We start from the raw sequence: 19769 nt of genomic DNA, 5'->3' as shown, positions 1-19769 counted from the left end.
TCAGTTTTGTTAATTTTACATGCCAGACACAGACCATTTCAAGCTTTTCAGATTTTGTCTGGTTTTGCAGGAGTTTGTAAAATAACCACCAAGAAGTTAGAGGGTTTTTTCCATAATATTATCTGTAGGCAGTAAACACGGCTAGGTTTTCTCACGGCCTGAGAATAAGTTATTCTCTCCAGGTTTATCAAATAACAAGACATGAATGCTTTCCCCACTATTAGTGTGTTTCAGAAAGGCGAGGTTGAAGTCTTGAATTCAAATGCGAGCCAAGGTGATGTGAACAAAAGTGGTCAATGCAATGTACCCAGATGATGCAAACTCCGGGCTCCTTCTCTTTTAGCCTGGATCACCTGTGGGAAGCTCCTAAAGCAAATCCTGTCTTTTAGAATACAATTTTCTTATCTCCACAGCTGTTGGGCCCAATGATGTGTTCTCCTTTATGACTCTTTCTCCTTTATGGCTCTTCATCCAAAATGTTGGGGCAGTGAATCTCTGGTGCGGGAATCTCTCACTGAGTTGCAAATTGCGCAATTAGGCCAATTCTGTAATTAGGCCAACTATTACCAACTTCAGCGCCACTGACACCGCTCACAACCTTGCAGAACAACTGATGGCACAATTTAACATGGCAGGTACACTAGAAGGGCTTTTACTGCTAGATTTGATACCCGGTTTGGGGAATACTAGGGGAAATATCCATGTAAAAACATCCAAAATGGAGTTCCAGCAGCCCAACCACAGTTAATATGTGTTTTTGGGAGAGGCAGCAAGGTCTGCTCACACAGAGTTCTACAGGCAGGGAATGGTGGTCAGAGCCAATTTTTTTCTTCACAGACCCTCAGAGGTGATTTATAAGAGAAGTTCATTAATATCTGCTATCTTTTTGTTGTTTGCCCCAATGGGGACTTGCAGAGAGACCTATTTGAGGATAAAATCTGCTTATCAACAGATGAAGCTTAGAAAAGAGGAGGGTCATTCGTTAGGTATCTGGGATGAAAGTCTGGGTTTGAACAATCACAAGTTCATGATCATTCTCTCCTACTGCTTTGTCAAACCATGTGTACTGCTCTGTCCTCTCAGTTACTGTCACTTGGTATTTGGGGAAAGCTTTGTCTGCAAGAGAAAAAGTAAAAGGCAAAAACCCCCAATTTCCCCTCTCTCCTGCCAACCACCCACCCTTTAGTTGATGCTCAGGAGCAGGCAGCAAATTTAAACCTTGCAGTGTGATTCATGCAGCTGAGGGCCAGGTAGTGGTGGAAACCATAAGGTGAGGTGCTAAACAATATCCTGCTGTGACTTATGGGAGATGGAAACCACGGTGGAAGCTCAGGGCAAAGCCTCTGTGAGGATATTTGTGCTCTGTTTGATTCGTTCACTACCAGTGAATGGTTTCATAAAAGGATAACTGCAAGTTTTCAGTCCATATCATCACAAAGCTGCTTTTAGTGCACTGTTACCTGGCTCTGGCTGTGATGTGGTGCTGGCACAAAATGATGCTAAAGGGCTGCATGCTGTGAAATGGAAATGAAGTTAATGTACCTCGCAGTGCTCGTGTCCTCAGAAAAGAGCAGCTTTTTTCCTCAGTGTGGGGCTGTAAGCAGCAGTGTTGGCATGGCCAAAGCAACCCCAGGGACTGGGGCACCTGTTGCTCACCGATGTTTTTAATGAAATTTGGGCTCCTGTTTCCCTTGGGCTGCTTGAAAGTCACAGTTAGAGGCTCTCGAATTTAATGGAAGACCTTTTATGCCTTAAATTCACATCATTAGGCTGAAGTGTTCGAAATCTTGCTTGCTAAGCAGCTAAAAACATTGGGTGAATATGGAAAAATGAAGGAAATGTAAGGCCAAAAAGCTACGACTAAATTTTTCTGTACTAAAACAAAGGAAGCTTTTTTGCCCACCTGCTGCCAGGGGACTGAGGTTGTATTTTGGGCCATAACACAAAATGATCAAAACCAGTTTTCTTTATCCAAGGACTGCATTCATTTCTAATAACATCCAGTCCTTTAAACAAGCTTGTGCTGACTTATGAATAACGATAAGCTGTACTTTTGGTTGGGACAAAGGAACGTAAATCACCAGGTGTTAGGCGGCTTAGAAACCAGTATGTCCTCATGATTAATACACTACAAAGGGAATTGCCTTCCAGCTAGTGAAATCTCATATCCAGTCACCCATTGGTGATGCTTCAAAAAAGGAGAGAATTGTTCTCTTATGAGTCTTGGCATAAAAATTTAATTAGCAGTTGAGCTCTTTCAGAAGACAAAAAAAAAGAAAGTGATTTCTTTTTTTACAGTCACTATCCTCTAACTGTTTACTTTCTATTTCTGTATTGTTCACAGAGACATCTGCTGCCTTCTGCAGCTATGTTTTTTCTCCTTCAACAGTGATTTTGAAATTATTTTGCCCAGTTTCAGAAAACTTTTTTTTTTTTTTTTTTTTTGCATTATGTTGCACTTAATTTGAACACTGTTTTTGGAAGATATCAGAGCACTAGTCCAAGAAATAAATGAATACATAATCAGATTTAATATATAGTGGATACAAAACTGCTGCTGTTGCATAAAATAATAATGATTACAGTCATTGATAGATTTGCTGAAATTACTCTTTCTTAATACGAGTACAGGTGAGTATGTATTAATCAAAAAATCAGTCCTCATCTGAAATCAGATACTATTTGTTATTTATTATATTTTCATCTCTTTAGCATGTGTTATTATGTTCTTAAAGGAATTAAATCTTATGACAGTGTGTATCTGCGGTGTCATAGCTTTTTTCCTGTGAGAAATGAGTTTGATTTTTTATTTTAATTTCTCAAACTTAACTACAATTTTAGCTTTCTTACATCACGAGGGGACATGAAACAAAAGATCAAGAAGAGCCCCAAACCTTTAAATCTGCTGGCATTTGTTCATAATGTCAAATGTCTTAACATCAATTTAATTAAATTTCTGATCCAATGTGACAAACTTTCCAAAAGTGCACTGGTGCACAGATATATCATGGTCGCCTTGAAGCACAAATGTTTGTGTGTTGCTTGCTCTCTGCAGTTACCAGAAATGCTTCAAATAATACACTTTAGGACTTTCTTTTAGTTGAAGCTTGGAACCAAACCTGCTTGTATTGTCTAGGAGTTGACCTTTATTTTTCTAGTTGAAAACTGTAAAATGAATTTTTCATATGGGTGATACATTACCTGGAACTGTTCTTCTTTAGAATTGTTTCTTATTTTCATGTCATGCACAAGCCATTGTCTTTTAAACTCAAAAAAGCTTTAAGTTTTCATTTTGAAAACACTGAAACAAATTGTTTTGACACTTCTGAAGTTCACCTTCTTGGGAGAGCAGGCTCAGACTCTGGGTTTGGAGAAGCTGAGCATAACAGTAAATATTCCCCTTGCAAAACCAGACTCCTTAAGCTTCCAGAATAATCTTGTTGTCCATGTAGGCCAGTATAGGAAACATAAATATTGTTACAAGTGACAAGACTGTGTTTGACCTTTTCTGGTCCTTAATTTTGTTATTTTCCTTTAGGAAAGGAGAGGAATAAGAGGTCAGTTGGGCTCTTTTGAATGTTCTGTCTAGAGGGGGAGTCTGAGTGTGCTCAGCTAAAGGGGGTCAGAGACTGGTTTGGGTTGGAAGAGGCCTTTCAAGAGCAGCTGGTTCCAACCCCTGTGCCATGAGTAGGATAAGAAGTTTGCTGTTGTTTAGGAAATAGCTGACCTAGCTCGGTTTGAGGGCTTGTCTTCCCTGGGGAGGGTTGCATATGTGAGTATGGTTTAATTTTACTCTGCTCTACAAATTGCTTTGGGCTTTTTCTCTTTACAAAGTCACTTGACATGCCTGCTACTGGCATAAAACCTGGGTTTGGAGATGTTTAAAGCCCTAGGCTTTGGAAAATTTACAGTAAAAAAAGCTTTGGGCTGCTACATCTCCAAGTTCTGGCTCCATGGGCTTATTAGGTGAGAGCAATCTGCAGAAAACTGGTCCCTGTGTCTTTCCTCAGCAGCCATTCCTCAAGTCCTAATAAACCAGAGCTAAAATGAACAATGTAAAGCAAAGGCCAAACTTCCCAGGTTGTCTGATATTAATTCAGAGCCAAGAAAAGTTAAAGAGCGCTGAAGGACTCTGTGGAAAAAGGAGTATGGTTTAAATGAAGTGAGACAATTTAGGTAGTCAAGAAAAGCTTTTGAAACTTCCTACTACAGTCAAGGATCACAATTCCTGCTTTTGCTTTCAGTGCATGACAAAAGATACCCACACAAATTATTTTCTATAGACAATGTAACCTCAACATTTTATTTTGATACTCTTAATTTCAAAATAACCTAATTACAGAACCATGGGGGATTTTAGTTTGTTTGGGGGTTTGTTTTTGATTTGCTTTTTAAGATAGATAATTGACATAATAATGAAATTTAAATTGTTTTGGTAGAATGAGGCATTTCTGGTAGACTCAGATTCTTCTTAAGCTTGACAGCCCATCTTTTTTAGGAGAAAGTTTCTTTTGGAGATATTCTCTAAAATTACCTCTTTTCTGTCAGTAGAAGAAATTTTCTGGGCTGCTTCTTTCTCTTTCTTTTGCTTTGTGATCCTGCAAATGCAACTGTTATGCTTCAAAATCTTGACATTTGAAAAACATTTTATATTTTATACTTGTTATATAATTTCTACCGGGTAAAAGACTGCATTACATGATTGTAAATGGATAATAAATGACTACATGATTTATTTAACCTCATGGTATTATTTGCACACTTTTCCCACAAAAAGAAGAAAAAAAAAAGACAATTTATTCTCCACAGTAGTGTTCATGGAACTTTTATAAAGTTGTAGAACAGCTTTAAAAGTGTAGACTTTTAAAACACATTTTCTGAAGGGTGTATTTATAAAGTTTGTATTACTAAAATGCAGTGAGGTAGGATGGCAATGTAGCAATTTAGTAATAATGATAATTCATGCAGGCTATGTCGAATTTGGGGGACTTTCTAAATCAGCAGAACTCTTCTGGGTGTTTTTGGTCATCATTGTGAAAAATTTGTATCTTTGATTGTTGTTTGCAGTTTTACAGAATTTTTGGATCCTTTCCAGCGGGTGATCCAGCCAGAGGAGATCTGGCTGTACAAAAATCCTTTGGTGCAATCAGACAACATCCCTACACGTCTCATGTTTGTAAGTACTAAAGGCCTCTGGGTCATCTGATGGCTGTCAGCTGAGTGTACTGTCATTTGATAAGCAGTAGGAAATATTTCACAAGTAGAGGATGTTCCTTTAATCCTAAAGGCAATTATTGTCCAAACCAATGTTGTCCAAAATGTACCAAATTACGGGAAGTCTTTAAAAAGAAGCATTATCAGATGACTGAATTTATGAATGTTGATTTTTCAGTTTAGGAATGAAAGCAGTGTTAGCTTAGAGGGATGTGAGAGAAATGAGTAGAGAAGCTTTTTCAATTAGCTGGTTGGGTGACCTGACAAAACCTTGCCATGCTCTTATAAGGTTAAGTGCTTAAATTTTGAAATCCAATTTGTTTTAGGCATGTTAGGCACTGAGATACTTGACTCTGAATAATCTTTTTTTTTTCCCCAAAGGCAAAACCTTTGTTTTAGCTTCTGCAAACACTGAATATATCACAGAGCTTCCCTGCTGTCACTGCTCTTCTGGCTCTTCCCTGCTCAGGATGTGCAGAATAGATGGCTGAATTTGGTTATCAAACTTTGTAGCTTTGATAACCCTCACTAGCAATGATTACCAATCATAATAATCTCTGTATATAAGAGTGCAACAAGACAGACCACCTCAGAAGTGCTGAGAAATTATGGGTATAGTTCAGGCTGTAAAAGTAGAAGTTCAGTCTTTTCCACAGCTGCCTCAAAGTCATCTTTTCCTGAGTCTTCAGTGAGGCCAGGGTTTTGCTTTTCTAACTTGAATTCAGTGATATGAAAATGATGATGATGAAAATCTGTGATATAATTTCTATTCAGCTTTTTTATGAAGGCTTAACCCTTCAGTTATGAAAAAATTTTAATTAAGGAACAACTTAAAGGTGCCTCCTGCATATGAGGCAACCATATATCCCAGCCTTCTAAGACAGAGGCTGAAGGCCTGGTTTTTAAATTTGCCCTCATAAACAATAAACGTTTTGTTTATATTGCATTAAGAAGCAGCCCTATTATGGACTTTTTCATCCTGGATGGGTGAAAATGTATGTTTTTCCTGAAATGGAAGACAGCTGTGTAAAAAAACACCCAAAACCCAAAAATCAAGCAACAAACAAAATAACCCCCAAGCCAAACATTAAATTGTTGTGCTGGGAAAGACTGAGTTTAGTTGTGTGATTTTTCCTTATGCTCAGCATTACTTTGCTACATGGTTTCTCTGATCTGTTTATAACTGAAGAGTTCAAGAACCAAGGCTGAATCATTGTACAGGGTTTTGCTGCAGTGGTGAAACTATTTTTTAAACCAGTTGGGATAATCATTAGTCCATGCTCTTGTTCTCTAGGCAGAAGGCACTGGGAAGCACAATTCTGGGATATAACGATAATATTCCCCTGTTCCCAGAGCCCCAGATTTTGGCAAAGTTTGTGGTGGGTGGAACTTTCAGGCAATTCTGTGTCAGTAACATTTGTATGGCCTGTGTTCACTTTCTGGCTCAGACTTTAAACAGTGAACAGCTTCTTAAATTAAGAAACATAGGTAATTTCTATATTATTTTCTTATTTTTTAAATTTAAAGGAAGAAAAATCCAACTCTAGCACTGATCACAAGCTTTCATTACGGACAGAATTTGTTGCCACTGATGTACTCTGATATTGAAACACGTGACTATGGCTTACCAGAAAGAAATCTCTGAGACTTTATCAATTGCTGGATTATTTTATTTGCTATGAGAGACTTGAATTCAAGGGAAATGTTGTGAATGAACATCCAAATTAGACAAAGCTGACTCCTGCATGGGTAGCAAATACTGGCAAGACCTGAGCCTGGTTCTATCTCTCTATCAATGAATATTCCTTGTCTTGGAAAGTGCAGGTAACTGCCAGCTTTCCCTTGGATGCATGGAAGTGTGTGGGAGTCCCTATAACTTCAGCACATCTCTGGTTTGCCAGGATGAATAATAAATGACAGAGATTTTGTCCATGTTTCACAAAAGCCTGGCAATGCTGGAATATTTCACTGCTGGAAAAGGAAATGTTGCTGAGATGCATCTGAGGAGAGTATTGCTCATTAGAATGTCACCAAATCTGGTATAGATATGAGCCATAGAGGAACCTTTTCAAAATAAAAAGGAGTCTGTCACAAGCCAAAATTTCTTTGTGTGTGCATTTTGCTGCAGAATAAAAAGCACCTTCCAGGTAATGCTTTTGTGTAAGGAGCAGCAATATACCACAAACATGAATAGTTCTTCATCTCCCTCAAAAATTCACATGCTTGTGAAGTATGATGAAATCTGCAGTTTTACCAGATTTCTGAAGATGGATGGGGAAGTGGTTTGGAAAAAGCTGCCACTTGAATGCTATTCTTTGTTGATAATTTCTGCTGCTCCTGCTTGTTCAAAAGATTTCTGCCTCCATTAAACCACCACTATCAGCCTGTCAGCCTTGGCTATATTCCCACATGTTCTTCAGTACTGGAATGCAGATCTTTTTCTTCATCTCTTTTTTTTTTCCTGGTGGCAATCCTTGTTTTTAAGAATGAATCTTGTGATTTTAGGACTTGGTTTTTTTTTTTATTTCACACTTTTCTCTGAAAGCAGAAATGAAACTGTTGATGAGGATAGAGACAAGTGAACATTTCTGGAGCAGTAACGTGGCATTGGCACCCAAACTTGAATCTCACACCGATTTAGAGGGAGATTTGAAGTGGAAACAACACATCTTTTTGCACAAAATTTGATCCCTGCCTTCCTAAATGTAGAAAAGGGGAACAGACTCCAGACTGTGTTTTAATCTGCAGGTTTCACTGAGTTAGATAATATTTTGCAGATGCAGGCGAGGGCAATCTGGTACAAGATGCACAGGGAAAATAACAAACATAGTGCACTCTCATACTGTTTTCTACTCAAATATTCTAAAATCATAAAGTGAGGGCTGGGATTAATCTGTGGTATAAAAAGAAGATTGAGTCATGTGTCCTTTGTCATAATATATCTGTCTGGTCTGGTTTTTGTGTCAGTGGGGCTATTTAAGAACTAATGCATAGTTCAGCTTCAGTAAAGAAAGCATAATCTTACTTAAGACCTGGCACCCCTTGTGCTATTTACAGCTTAATTTTTGCCTTGTTTAAAAAACCCTCCAAACCTCAACCAGTAATTTTCACTTTTGTTTAAGAGAATAAATGTTTTTGAAAGGCTCTGATATTTTTTGACCAAATGTGGTTGTGAAGAGGTTTGTAGGTTCTAGAAAGGAATTGGTTAACTTAGACTGGAACCAGCAAGAGGCATAAATGTACTACCTTGCCTGTAACTTGCCTTTTACCTCTGCAACTGAAGGTCTGAGACAGAAGAGATGAGGGAAGGACCGGTTGAGAACAGAATCAGAGTTTCCATGGCAAGCTCTTAATGAGAAACTCCCTGGTGCTGTGCTTGGGACAAACTGATGTGTGTCTCTGGAGAAAAGCAATGAGTACCTGCCCTGAGAGGCCAGACTGGGCGCTGCATGCAGTAAGATGACTTTTGGATGACATTCCCGGTGAATCATCATGGCCCAGATTGCTCTGTGATAATAAAAGTGCTGTTCATGGAAACTGAGTGTGCACTGAGGCAGAGATGCCATTTCAGGTTCCCTGTAGGAGGATTCCTGTCCTCCAGCACTGACAATTACAGAATAAGGTTCTGTTTAACCAGTGACTAAACTTGTAGATGCTCAGCTGTTGTTTTTCTGGGCTTGATCAAAACAAAGCAGCTTGGTCCACATCCAAACACTGGTAAATGAAAGTATCATAAAGACACAATCTTCCCAATGCATTCAAGCATGACAGTTGAAAAGAAAACAAAAAATAAGATAAAGAGCATTTTAAAATGCCAGGAAGTTGGTGCTGCAGTCTCTTCTGTTGAGTAGGGTCTTACTGAGCACTCAGCCTGAGTGTGGTGCCTTCTGCAGCAACACACACTGTGGAAAAAATGTACAAATTCCATATGGATCAGTGTGTGAATTTTGTGGACCTTATGGACTGTTACTTTTTCATTGGAGAAGCTGACATTTTAAATGCAGCTCTGGGCAATTACAAATCAATTATAACCGAGGGCTATATTGGAATATTAATGTGCTCGTCACCCTGGAGTTGCAAAAGACAAATCATCCCACTTTGCTTTAGGTCAGGAGTTTGATCAAGATCATTCAGCCTTTTGGTTTAAATGGAAATGGCTGCAGCTAATTATTAATCAGTTGGACTGAGAAGGAGTTGATGCTCTCACACATGATATTTGCTCTCTCTCACACAGGCAATTTCGTTCCTCACGCCACTAGCAGTCATTTTTGTGGTGAAAATAATCCGTCGAACAGACAAGACCGAAATTAAGGAGGCTTTCTTAGGTAATGTATGTCATACTTCGAGGTGGAAAAATGTGTGATAGCTCTCAGAGATTGGTTCCAAGTGTAGTCCAAGCCTTGAAGAAAACCTGTCTCCGTTACAGTCCATTATAGCAGTTTTCAGTGCAGTTTCAGGGCATCTCACACAAGCCTTTGGGTTTATATGCGCTTCTAGGTGTACAAATTCTGTGCCTTAATTCCACAATTCAGCCCACAAGGGTGGAATTTGATCAGCAAAGACAAGTCCATCTGAGAGACTGTTCACATGTATATTTTTCTGTCACACCCAATCTTTTACTTATGTCTTATTTATATTTGCAGCTATTCTAAATCAAGGCTTGGACTGGAAAGTCCTGTGGGACTCAGCTGCTTAGTGCAGGAAATGACTCCTCATTGTTTTCTCTGATCTTCTCCTGGAGTTTACTGCTACCCATTGCAAAATCCGTGCTCTTGGCTCAGTTTTTCTAACTAGAAGCTGCTGTTTCATCTTAAACTGCCAATGGAATTAGATGTGCACTTAAACCTGGACTGTGAACAGTAGTGGCTGTGCTGTGGGTGAGGTCTAATTACAGTTGTAGGCAGTAAATTTGAGCAGAGAAGCAGAGGACAATGGGAAGGGTAAATCTTAAGCTGTTCCAGCTGATTTTGGCTGTGCTTATCTCTTGAAATCTTACAGTGATACACGCCCAGATCCTTTTAACATAGATATTGCCAGGGACCAACATTGATTAAAGCACTTTCACTGGCAAGGCACACCTTGAAGCACTAAGAACTGCAAATGTTTTTGTTGGCCTTATGTTTGAAATATGCATAATTCTGAAATTCTGCTTTACTGGCTAATTCACACTTTAATTTATTGTCCCTTACACAGTAAAATCAAAGCAATACTCAGCCTTGCCTTAGCATTGGATGTAAATGGCACTGGGTAATTGGAAACATTTTTTTAGACAAGGCTGCCTTCCCATAGATTATTCTTTCTCCAGTTGCTCTAACACAAGTGTGAAATGATCCTCAGTTTGTTTTGACTGCTGCCAGTCATTTGTTGTAAGTTCTGGAATGTCTTAGAGTGATATTTTACTGACAAGTCCATTCAGTGCGAAAAACTCTTCATTCATAAAATGCATACAGTCAGTTCTGAGCCTCACTTTCTGTTGTGTACGAAGGAAAGGAGCTTAGGGTCAGTTTCTCCATCAGAAAAGACATTCTTTGTTTTTTTCCTGCTGTTTTGCCTTCTGTTGTGATTCCCTCTACAAGGTCCAGGAGAAAACTTGCCAGTTTCTCCAATCTTCCTCTTGCTACCCAGACTGAGGAAACACCAGCCTTGATGTTCTGTTCACTTTGTGCCATAAGTGTGGAACTTCTTGAGGCTTATTGTTGTTCAAGTGCCCTGTACACTAATAAGATTCAGTACCTGGTGATGTGAATGCTCATCAGGTGTGGTGGGCCTTTGTTGATTTGCTGAGATCTGCCACAGAATGTTCATAAAGAATGTTCAGGGAGTACCCTGAAAGGTGGATTTCTTTAAGCATGATACATAGAAGAGAGAAAAGGGGGAAAGGATGTGAAAATTCTTTGCCCCTCATATAGTGTTTAATACAAAGAAGGGGATTCAGTGCACCTGGAGTAAGGACAAGTTAATTTAGGTGCCCTTAAGCCTTCCCCTGGAAGTGCCTAAATCTCTCACTGACTGGATTACATGACTTTAGCTGGGCAATATGAATCTCTCTTAAAGGAAAAAACTGCAGAGGAAATAAATTTTTTTTTTACCATCCTACATTGACACTGTCATTTGATGCTTGGATTGCCACTGTAAGGAAGATGCAACAGTGAAGGCACAGCTCAGTCAGGTGTACAATGAACAATCAAGAAAAAGCTCAGCAAAAAGACTAAATATTACTGCCTGTCTTCAAAAGCAGGTATGTTTTTTAAAAAGGAGAGTGTAGTGCTGTGGCATTGCTGGTCATCTGCATTTGACTTTGTGGAAAATTTCCCCATGTAATTTCCATAAAAAACTGAGACAAAACAATACAGGGGAAAAACAGAGCACGGGATTGGGTGGCCACTGTGAACACAGGTGTTGAAAAAGGAAGACTTTTTAACAGTATGGGTGCCTCTAGGTTTGACTTGTTCTTTTATTTTTGCTGGCAGCTATTGTTATATTCTGAGAAAACCCTTATTTTTGCTTTCATGAAGGTCCCACTTTTTTTTTTTTTAACTTTAAAAAATAGACCCTATAACACATTTTTATGATCTGTTATATCCTCAGGCAAAGGTTTTATGGAGACAGGATGAGTGCTGCTGAAGTGCAGCATCTGGGGCACCAGCCCAAGGAGGAAATAGCTCATGTGGCTGTCATAATCAAAGTTATATTACTGTAAATGTTCTGCTGGAAATCAGACATTTGCCTGATAATTTTTTTTCTGATGGGAAATAAAATTCATTGGCTTCCATTTTGCAACAGGGAGCTATGGTGTGGACTGCAAAATTAAATCCGTTTTAATCTAAAATGTGTGTATGTGCAGGATCAAACTGCCAGTGAAATCAAGGCAGAGATCTTCATAGGCTTGAGATGAGGTTGTTTGGAAAGTCTAGGGACTTGGCATGCAAGCACAAATAAAAAAGATGATTAAGTCTTACCTAATATGACAGTGCCTGCTTATTCTCCAATTTTATTTGAAAAATTTTTTAATCATAGGAGGAAATGTAAGGGGAAAACACTGAAATATTTAATCAAAACATCCAAATCCTTTTGAAAGAGAAATAAATGAAGTCATCCAAGTCTAGTTTTAGCCAAAAGCCAGTTCTTTAGTCTGGAAGTGAACTGTTTAATTGCATCATGTATCAATTATATATGTATATATACACATACATTTTATATGTATATATATGTATATATACACATATCTATATCTATATATCTTACATGTTGGTCTGTACAGGAATTTTGCTTGACCCAAAGAGCATGAGAGTTTAATCTGGTAAATCACAAAACTAAAAAATTGCAAACCCACGGTACTTCATTCTCTAATTTTTTCTCTTTTCTTGACTTATGCCTGTGAAAATGGAATGGTAGGAACACTGGCTTTGTGTAGGGAAATAAGAACAAAGTCATGATTATTATGATGCTCTGAGGTCTGCCCTTAGTCTGGCTAAGAAGAAAAAACGTAGGCTGAAAAAAAGATCATTCAATTTTCAGTCCAGTAAAGGTTTAAATCTGTAAATCAAATGCTGTAAGGCTGCAATTTATTCCTTGGTATTTAGGTTATTATTGTTCTGTTTGTTCATTCTGTTTTGTAGCTGTTTCCTTGGCTCTAGCTCTGAATGGTGTCTGCACAAACACTATTAAATTAATAGTGGGAAGGTAAGTAGTGTCATGTTATAAATGATGGGTTTAGCTGTTGAGAGAAGCGGAGACAAACTGGCAACTACAACACGTCTCAGTAAATAGAGAGCTGCAGTTCCAGAGCACGTGGAGTCAGAGGGGGCCCCTGTGGAGCCGTCCTTTGCCTGGTGCAGGTGTTGTACAACTTCATTATGTGACATCCCACTGTGGCAGGAATCCATGCCCCTGTGTTTGGCTATTTGTTTGACTTGCTGGCAGATCCAGACAAGCGAGGGGTTTGAAAGGAGTGGTGGGAGCTGAAATCAGTCCATTAAATTGGCAACACTGAAGGGAAGAGTCGCAGCATGTGGGAGTTTAGATGCCAGTGCCCCTTATCTGATTAAATAGGAATCAGTTGAGTCTCTGTATAACCCAGTGCCTGTGTTTTGTGAGAAGCATATTCTATTTCCAGGTGACATCAACATCTGTGGCACACCAAACCTGGGAGCTAAGAAGTAAATGGATTCCTAGGTAGACCATTTCTTTAGGGAAGCATAATTTTGAATGAAGGGCTTAGAAAAATCTAGCAAACAAAACTCCCTGAAAAATATGGTTTTAGGTACTTCTTGCCTCTTTATCAAAATTTGGAATAATTTCAGCTGAAAAGTACACATTTGACTTGAATTCACCCACTATTTGACAGAGTCCAGCCCTGCTTTTGTTGCTGGGAAGTTTTGCAGCACTGAGGAAGCAGTATTTGTGTTTGGTTTCTGATGAACCCTCTCTGCTGCAGTGCTGATGCCCTGACAGTAATGGCACTTGGCACTTTTATTTGAAGGGTGCTTTTAAAATAATTAAGAATACACCCTCTTCCTTAGGCAGGAATAAGCTCAAAACAAGTATTTTGTTGTCAGCTTGTCTCTGAATCTGTGATCACTCACTTTTCTTTTCCATGTGGTTTATTAGCTCAGGATCAGTATGACACCAGTCAAACCTACAGGCCCAGCTCACAGTAGGGTCGGAAGAAACTCAAAAGTTTTCTCAATTCATTGAGACAGCATCAAGGCTGGCTTTAGATTTTGGTGCTTGTTTTGAGGATGTTCTGAGCTGGGCGTTTTAGCAAGGCCTGTGAAATGTGGGGGTCATTACACTTTGCTCTGTGCAAGGTGGATCACTCTAGGAAAAAGCAACCTGCATGTGTGTAATAAGCAGTAAATGTAATAATCACTCTGAGGTTTATCTGTTACTACAGCTTCTGTGTTTTTAATATCCATGGTGTTTTTTGTAGACCGCGTCCCGATTTCTTTTACCGCTGCTTTCCAGATGGAGTAATGAACTCTGAAATGCACTGCACAGGTGATCCAGACCTGGTCTCTGAAGGCAGGAAAAGCTTTCCAAGCATCCACTCTTCCTGTAAGTTCATTTAAACACAATGCCTCTTTTGTAAAAAGCTGTCCTTTCTGTGGTTTGGGGTTGATCTTTTTCTGCTGGATTGTGAACCTGATTTTTACTGGAGGAGTCTGAATTTCTGACATTCAGAAAGTCAGAAATTTCCTTCTGGAAATAAAGTCATGAGCCTGTGACCCTTCCTTATCTTGGGAACCACCTGAGTTCATGGAGAGTCCTAGCAGGACTGTCAGTAGAGTGAAGCATATTCAAGGTTACAGAACACTGTGATTCTGAGGGGCATCTGTTCCCCAGTGCAGACCCTTGTCTATATAGTAAGTATTTATTTTGTTATATTCCACTGGAATATAAAGTAAGACAGTAAAATCACTCTTCTTTTGGCTTTGAGGTGGTCCTCAATCTAGGTCTCATGGTTTGATCAGATACTCCCAGTTTGTGCTGTATCCTGACAGATGTTTAGGTGGCTTTTTGAGAATTCATCTATCTGATTCAATTAGTTTTACTAACTTAGGTGTTTGTAAAGGTTCCTTTCTCTGTTTTGAGGAGATGACTTCTAGTGTGTTTTATGTCATGTCTAATAAAATATCTTTTCATCTGTAAAATAACTTGATTACTGTGAGCTTTTTTGGGGGGTTTTTTGGCCAATAATATTTGCTGCCTTCAGCTGTTCTAAGAACTGCTGAATGAGAACCACTAAGTCGTGTCTATGGAATTTTTTTGAAAGTAGTAACTTCAAATTTCCTAATTGTGCAGAAGTATATATTGCAGACGAGTCTGGTGATGAGAGGAATGAAACTGTGAGCTAGTTTTGCTTTTTCTTTCTTGTTTGAGGCCCAGAAATGAATAAGAGAGTAGTAGATGTTTGTGGATAAGTTAAAAGCTTTAGTTCTAAGCCAGTGGGACAGCCACAGAAGGAGTCCTGGGGCTTTCCTTTTACCTGGCCCTGGCTGCATAAGCACTGAGTTATGGTGCTGCAGCTCACACCAAATTTATTGGAGCAGAATGATGTCCCAGAGTACTTAGATCAAAATTATGAGAGCAACTTTCTCTCTCACTGACATAAGATTAGCATGTGGCTGAGTCAACTATTTCCCACCCCAAAGCCTTTTATTAAAATCTGATTAGAATGAAAAGATATTATGTATTCAGTAATTTTTATCAATTGGTAAGTGTATGTTGGAGTGAGGCAATTCTGCAGCTGCTTGAACTGCTTAGCTGTTTGAAGCCTGATGTTATAATATCTAAGTCTCTGACAAGCCTTAAAAATCCATTCATATTTTAGTCTCCTAATGGAGAAGGAAAGCATTTAATTTGACAATCATACAATGCTAACCCTTACTCCTTCTCTGCAGAAAAATTATTTCGATGACCAGAATTGTCAGTTTTATCAAGAATAGTTTATAGTTGTGATCATGAATTTAGTTTCTTCAGTTCATTCCCAGCAGAATAAAGAGTGAAAAACAAAAAAGTGGTATGGGAAGTGCACCATTATACTGCTTTCCTACACCTATGAGGATGTTTGGGATATAGTAATTCATGTTTGCAAATTGTGCTATAATTCTCCATTTTCTTAGCTCAGTTTTAAAAACTGTCCTTCCTGTCTTCTTAATGTGTAGGTATTTGCAAACTTTCCCTCCATAATCTCAGTCCAAAATTTTTTCTTGGCACCTTTCTCCCTTCCTTCAGCACAAGATTGTTATGAGGTAAAGTGAAGGAGTTCCACTCTTCAAATTTCTGCCACCCCTTCTCTGTGTGTTGTGAAATTCATGGAACAGCACCAAAAAAGGTTTTTTGGTTTCTGTTAGTGTTTGTGGGATTTTTTTTTTCTATTTTCATGACTACAGAAATATAGGGGGGGAGGATGAGAGTTGACATAAACTAGTACCTCTCCTGGTATGATGGTTACAAGTAGCCCACTACAGTTTGGTATTTCCTACTTCACTTGAACCCATAAGGAAAATAAATCACAAATAAAAGCTGCCAGGCAGCTCATAAAGAAGGGTTAGACACTTCAGTCAAGAGCCATTTTCATCTTCAAAGCAGTTTTTCTTAAGGCATTTCTAGGCTAGGCTGTCAATCACAAGCTTTGTTACACCAGAATCTAAAACCTCATCCAAGCAAGACAAGGCCTTTAACAAGGAAGTGTGTGGTGCTCTAAATGGGGAGCTACAAGGGCGTAATGCAGGGATGTGTATCAAGAGTGACAACACTGGCACTCCCAGATGGCCTGGCCTGACCTTGCTTCCTCCATAAAAATGTTGTGAACCACCTGTTACCACTCTCAGAGCCAGCTTGTGCCCTGAGGGAGAGTGCTCCTTTATTGGAGCACTGATGATTTTCTTGGCTTCACCTCCCTGGGCCAAGGAGTGAATGTCATACAAAGAAGGAAAATGTGTGAAGTACAGACTGTTTTGTAAAGCCACAGAGTGGCTTGCATGTTCCACTGGATCAAAGAAATCTCTGGATCTTCTGGATTTTTTGGAGCCCATTTTGCTTCTTTTCCGGTGTACTGCCAGAGTATCTTGTGTGAGGGAATGGACATTTGTATGTAGGGATCCAAGACTCCTGTCTGTGTCCAGGAGCTCAGAGGTGTTCCTGAGTCACACAAATGTTGCTATTCTGACACCCAGAATAACTCCAAAATACAGATTTGTTTTTTCCATAATTAGCATTTCCATGGTTTTATAATCCATTGGCAATTTTACTACTTTAAAGCTACCACCTGTGACGATACCATGCAGCTTCCTATGCTCATACTTCATCAAAAGAGTGATGTTTATGAAGATCATAAATGCAGCATTTTTTCCTGCCTCTGTCCTTCCTGTGTGCGTTCTGAAGAGTTTTCTTGCAGACAGCCTTTGGGCAGCCTGCCTTGGAGAGACCTCCTGGCCTCCCCTCCTCTCCAGATGTACTTTTTGCTCCTTGCAACAACATGCAAACAGCAGCAGCAAGCAACAGATCAAAAATGAGCAACCAAATGGATGGACATACAGATAGAATGATTGAGTGTATTCAATGAAACAAAGAGAACAAATTGTGCAGAAATCAGTAGAAACCTTTTATTGCTAATGATTACCCAGCACACCAGCTGATGAAAAATGTGGTGTATGGATAAAGAGCATTTAAGTGAATGCAAGAGGAAAATTAAGGTGAACCAACACAGAACAGTTGATTGGATGAGCCACGTGCACAACTGGGACCTGAAAAGATCACTGAATTTGCAGGCATACATTATTCTAATGGGATGGATAGAAAGCTTTTTGTAATTGATTTCTTCCTTTTTATCTCATGTCTGATGTTGCTTTGACATTTCTGTCAGGCTGGCAAGATCTCTCCACAAACAAAGTATGAACTTACGAGTCCTGGAGTGTTATTTATCTAAAAATCATGTGCATGGGAAATAAATGCTTGTAATCCCAGGTTTATATCCAGTGAAGCAGTCCCAGGTAAGCCAGATATTCAGTAAATAAAAATGGAAAAGAAATCAGTAGGGTTCTTTTAATTAACAGTTCTTTGTTACTTTGAGTAGCTTTATGCATTTGCCAGCCCAAGGAAGATTTCACAACGTGCCACTCTTTATACAGGCTACAAGAAGGGAGCATTTGATTGGTATTTGTGTGGACTGGGAGGTCTGAGTTTATTTTGGTGACAGAATTTAGAATTTGTATTATTATCCTGGGGTCCTGAGGGAGCATGTCGGCTTTCTAGATCCTGTGTTAGTCTTAAATTGCAATTAGCTATAATTGGTTATAATTGCTATGATTGGGTAAATATCTTTGTTTGGAGAATATATCTAAATTTTTTCAGGGAGCATGTTCAGCCTAGAAGCCACCAGGGTTTTTTCATGCACAAGGAAGACTGATTCCACTTGTAAGCAGAGGACCATATGTCAAGAACATGTTTAATTAAGGTGACAGGAATACTGAGCATGTTTTCCATGTGAGAGCTCACATTTCTGAAAGCACGTAGGGTTTGTGAGCTGCAGCTTAAAAATGTTGCAATGCCCTGGGACCTCTAAAGAGTTCTCAGAGGAGAGCAGAAGAATATGAGCAGTAAACTACCTGTGACGTTGCCATATCACCAGTCAGGTGGCTGTAAGGAGCTGGGAACTAAAGGGGCAAATTCTCTTCTCACTTTATGTCCTGGCAATGGCACAAATATCAACTGGTTCTACCAAATTTTGTGAGTTGGGTTTTGTCCAAGTCTTCTCCCAGTTCCTGTCTGAAATGAATTCTGGCTTAAAATATAAATCCAGATCATCTTTCCAAGTTGGTGATACCAAGTTTAGGATACAGAGCTCTAAATCAAAGGAATAAATACCTGGTCCATTGTGTTTTAACTGGATCTTTGACCCAGATATCACCTGTATTAATGAGGACAGGCCACCAACAGCAAGCAAAAAAGCATGCTGCAAAAGTAGACTGTGCTTGTGTTAATATAGTTTAATGAATGAGTCTTGGCATTGCCAAAACCACGACATGGCTACATCTTAAGTGTTTATGTTCATATGTTGTTATCAGAACAGTAAATAGCAAATCAGCAATACAGGCTTGCTTCAAATATTGTTCAGCAGAATGGGCTGTTTAGCTTAAAAGAAAAAAAATCCTAGACAGGGAGATATCCCATATGCTGCTGTGATTGTAGTAATGGAGTCCTTGTACAAGCAAGTACGGGTAAATAATAGTAACACAACACAATTTATTTAGAAACACCAAAAATCCTGTGTGAATTTAATGCCAGATTCTTGACCTTGTTTCCTTTCTTAAGGGAAGTGATTAATTCTTCACGATATAACTCCCTTTAGGCTCTTATTCTGCTCAAAACATTTGCAAGCAGATTGCAGTTGCCAGTTTTGGCTTCAACTTTATTTAGGGACTATTTTTAAATGTGTTATTTCTGAATTGGCCAGAACTATTGAAGCTGGGTTTTTCAGCTAAGGAATTTGATTAGAGGAAGTTGCATGAAACTGGTTTTGGTACCTTGGTACTGAAGGAAAAATAGTGGCTTGGTGAGAGGTTAATTTAAGCTCCTTGGAGAGTGCTGAGTGTTGGTGGTCAGGGGGAGATTGAGCCCATGTTGGCCATGAATAGCCACACCAACATCTTCAACCTGATGTGTCTGCTGGGAAAAAATGAATAATCACTTGCTAGTCTGGTTTGTATCAGCTTATAGTTTGATCCACCAACTTCTAGGATAAATGTTCTTCTGGAAATTGTGCAGTTCCTGCCACTACTCAAAGCAGGGTCAGGGAGAGGAGGTTCCAGAGGATGATTTCCAGTTGAGTTTTGATTTAATATGAAGGTTCCACAGCCTATCTCACAGGATAACCTGGTTCAATGCCTGACCATGGTCAGAGTGAAAATATTATTTCTTATGTTTAAATGGAATTTCCTGTGCTTTAATTGGTGCCAATTGTCTCTTCACCTTTCACTGGCAGAATTGGGATGTACTTCCCCAGTACAGGAATTTGTATTTCCCCCTGTTGGAATTCAGGAGATTCCTGC

At 39.1% G+C, this 19769-nt stretch overlaps 1 protein-coding gene across 1 annotated transcript in view; it reads left to right on the top strand.

Moving 5' to 3' along the window:
• Positions 1-19769, top strand: part of PLPP4 (phospholipid phosphatase 4) — a gene marked incomplete at its 5' end in the record, with an annotated part of 47281 nt that overhangs the window by 10556 nt on the left and 16956 nt on the right. The window contains 4 exons of the mRNA XM_017746864.1: positions 5068-5176; positions 9449-9539; positions 12834-12897; positions 14147-14271. Coding sequence (XP_017602353.1) covers positions 5068-5176; positions 9449-9539; positions 12834-12897; positions 14147-14271 — 389 coding nt within the window. The remainder of the gene's footprint in view (positions 1-5067; positions 5177-9448; positions 9540-12833; positions 12898-14146; positions 14272-19769) is intronic.

This window comes from Corvus brachyrhynchos, unplaced genomic scaffold (assembly GCF_000691975.1).
Source record: "Corvus brachyrhynchos isolate BGI_N302 unplaced genomic scaffold, ASM69197v1 scaffold319, whole genome shotgun sequence".
In the NCBI taxonomy this organism is placed as follows: Eukaryota; Metazoa; Chordata; class Aves; order Passeriformes; family Corvidae; genus Corvus; species Corvus brachyrhynchos.
This window is presented reverse-complemented; position numbering and strand designations above follow the sequence as displayed.